Genomic DNA, 2,652 nt, shown 5'->3' with positions numbered 1-2,652 from the left:
CCCTGGCATTAACCATAACCCTAACCCTAACTCTAGGTTCAAGTTCATCCCCTGGCACAACATTAACCATAACCCTAACCATAACCCTAACTCTAGGTTCAAGTTCATCCCCTGGCACAACATTAACCATAACCCTAACCATAACCCTAACTCTAGGTTCAAGTTCATCCCTTGGCTCAACATTAACCATAACCCTAACTCTAGGTTCAAGTTCATCCCCTGGCTCAACATTAACCATAACCCTAACTCTAGGTTAATGTTCATCCCCTGGCTCAACATTAACCATAACCCTAACCATAAACCTAACTCTAGGTTAATGTTCATCCCTTGGCTCAACATTAACCATAACCCTAACTCTAGGTTAATGTTCATCCCCTGGCACAACATTAACCATAACCTAACTCTAGGTTAATGTTCATCCCCTGGCTCAACATTAACCATAACCCTAACCCTAACTCTAGGTTCAAGTTCATCCCTTGGCTCAACATTAACCATAACCCTAACTCTAGGTTCAAGTTCATCCCCTGGCACAACATTAACCATAACCCTAACCATAACCAACCTAACTCTAGGTTAATGTTCATCCATAACCTGGCCATAACCATAACTCCTAACTCTAGGTTAACCATAACCCTAACTCTAGGTTAATGTTCATCCCTTGGCTCAACATTAACCATAACCATAACCATAACCATAACCATAACCATAACCCTACACTAAATGATGTAGTGTGGACAATTGACTGAAATGACTTGACAAAAGAAAGATAGAGGACTTATGTGCTTCCTCATGAGATGTATTTTTATTCCCATTACTATCAAGTAATGAACATGACAAAATGAGTTAACCACACGTTGCCTTCAAACAACACAATGCCAGATCATTTTAACATTGACAGTCCGACATCAAATTCAGACATCAGATTCAGACATCAAATTCAGACATCAAGATTCAGACATCAGATTCAGACATCAGATTCAGCTCCAACTTTTCCCTCCCTTTAACACCTGTAGAGCTTGTTAACCCTCTGAACGTCGATCGCAGACATCTCCAAGCTCTGTCCGATGGGCACAGTGGCGTCAGGAATAGGAGTGATCGTCTCCTTCCTATACACAGTGCTGAACGACCATCTATTATAATGCATGACGGAGGAGTAGTCATAGGGAATGTCCAGGTTGTTGGTGTCCTCTTTGTCGAAGTTGGGCTCCTCCCCGCGTTCAACATACTCCCAGTTGATCCTGATGTACTTGTCGCGGTCACTCCTGTTCTGTTCGTGGTAGAAACCCAGAGCGTGGAGCAGCTCGTGCTGGATGGTACCGTGGTAAACACACCCTCCTTTTTCGAGGGATATGAGCTGCTTACCTCCGGTTTTTCCAACCCATGAAGAACAGCCGGATCTGCTTTCGATGCTAAGGTAGTCCCTCTGGTTGCTACGTTGGACGAAGCGCACGCAGGTCTTGGCGTGGAAAGTGTTCATGGCGTACTTGATCTTCCCCTGGGAATAAGAGTCAAAATCTGAGCTGAGCGTGTAAGGAACCTTGACGAGGTTCTCTGACTTCTTCCTCTCCCAGAGACATTTGTTGGACCACAAGCACCTGATGGCAGTCCTGGTTCTGGGGACCATGACGTCTCCTTCCATCAGCATCTCTGTGGTGCCATTGTTGGTCTCCAGGATCCTGGTGGTGATGTCCACCAGATCATCTGGGTCTTCTGTGAAGACCATCTCATCCTTCTCATCCAGCTGGAGAGGGTGGGCCTGTGTGAGTCCTAGGAAGAGGAGGAAGAAGGAGAGAGAAAGAAGGTAGGCCATTTTTCTTAGCAGTCGGAGAGACTGTTTGGGTGTCCTCTTTCGCTGTGGCTGTGGGGGACAGCCCGGCCAGCCGGATGCCTGACGAACACCCAGATGACGCAGGACACAACATTCTCAGAAGCCTCAACTCGTGACCAATCCAGCCTTGAACTGGCTGAACCGGCTGGTCATCACTCTCTGTACCCAAAGTAGCAAATGTTTCACTGTTCCCATTGTTCAGTTGAAAGTTGTATCAGTTTCATATCAACCAACGTCTGTACTGATGCATGTATGGGTCATTCAGAATGACTACGTAATCTTCAGACAGAGTAGTTAGCCGTGTCTAATCAAGTTGTTCAGGTAATGTAATGTATCTACACCAGAGCTGTAGGAGTTGTCCAGCTATGCTGCTACAGTCTTTATGATGCGCCACCACCAGACCAGACACACTCTCCCCACACATTCCTAAACCAGAAACTCTGATTGTAATTGTCCTACTCTGAGGCCACTGTAGCCTGGTTGAGGCATTAAAGTCTTAGTGACTAGAAACATGGTAAAAGGACAGACAATACTGTATAGTCCACAAGTGGTAACAATTTCATTTCATTCAATAATCCGGTTTACGTTAATACAGCGTTTTAAAGGCCTTATACCCAATCATTCCAATCCTAGCTGTGCTGAAGACATTGTACTGGATACACACAGACTGTGTGTCTGGGGCTGGTGTTTGTAGGGTTATGGAAGAGTGGAAGGACAGGAATGCTGTTTTTGATTCTGTTAGACCCCATTGCAGCACTGCAGAGATCCTAAAATGGTTGAGGATTGTGAATGGTGTAAGTGGGTGGTGACGGAGTGGGTGAGTA

At 45.5% G+C, this 2,652-nt stretch overlaps 1 protein-coding gene across 1 annotated transcript; it reads right to left on the bottom strand.

Moving 5' to 3' along the window:
• Positions 1-820: 820 nt before the first annotated feature.
• LOC124017570 (hatching enzyme 1.2-like) lies at positions 821-2,154 on the bottom strand. Its single transcript, XM_046332773.1, has one exon. The coding sequence runs from the start codon at positions 1,808-1,810 to the stop codon at positions 1,001-1,003; it is 810 nt and encodes a 269-aa protein (XP_046188729.1). The 5' UTR covers positions 1,811-2,154; the 3' UTR covers positions 821-1,000.
• Between the last annotated feature and the right edge of the window lie 498 nt (positions 2,155-2,652).

Source organism: Oncorhynchus gorbuscha, unplaced genomic scaffold (genome assembly GCF_021184085.1).
Source record: "Oncorhynchus gorbuscha isolate QuinsamMale2020 ecotype Even-year unplaced genomic scaffold, OgorEven_v1.0 Un_scaffold_2747, whole genome shotgun sequence".
Classification (NCBI taxonomy): Eukaryota; Metazoa; Chordata; class Actinopteri; order Salmoniformes; family Salmonidae; genus Oncorhynchus; species Oncorhynchus gorbuscha.
This window is presented reverse-complemented; position numbering and strand designations above follow the sequence as displayed.

Coding starts and splice junctions, on each gene's coding strand:
- LOC124017570 (XM_046332773.1), bottom strand. CDS start 1,810: ATGGCCTACCTTCTTTCTCTCTCCTTCTTCCTCCTCTTCCTAGGACTC.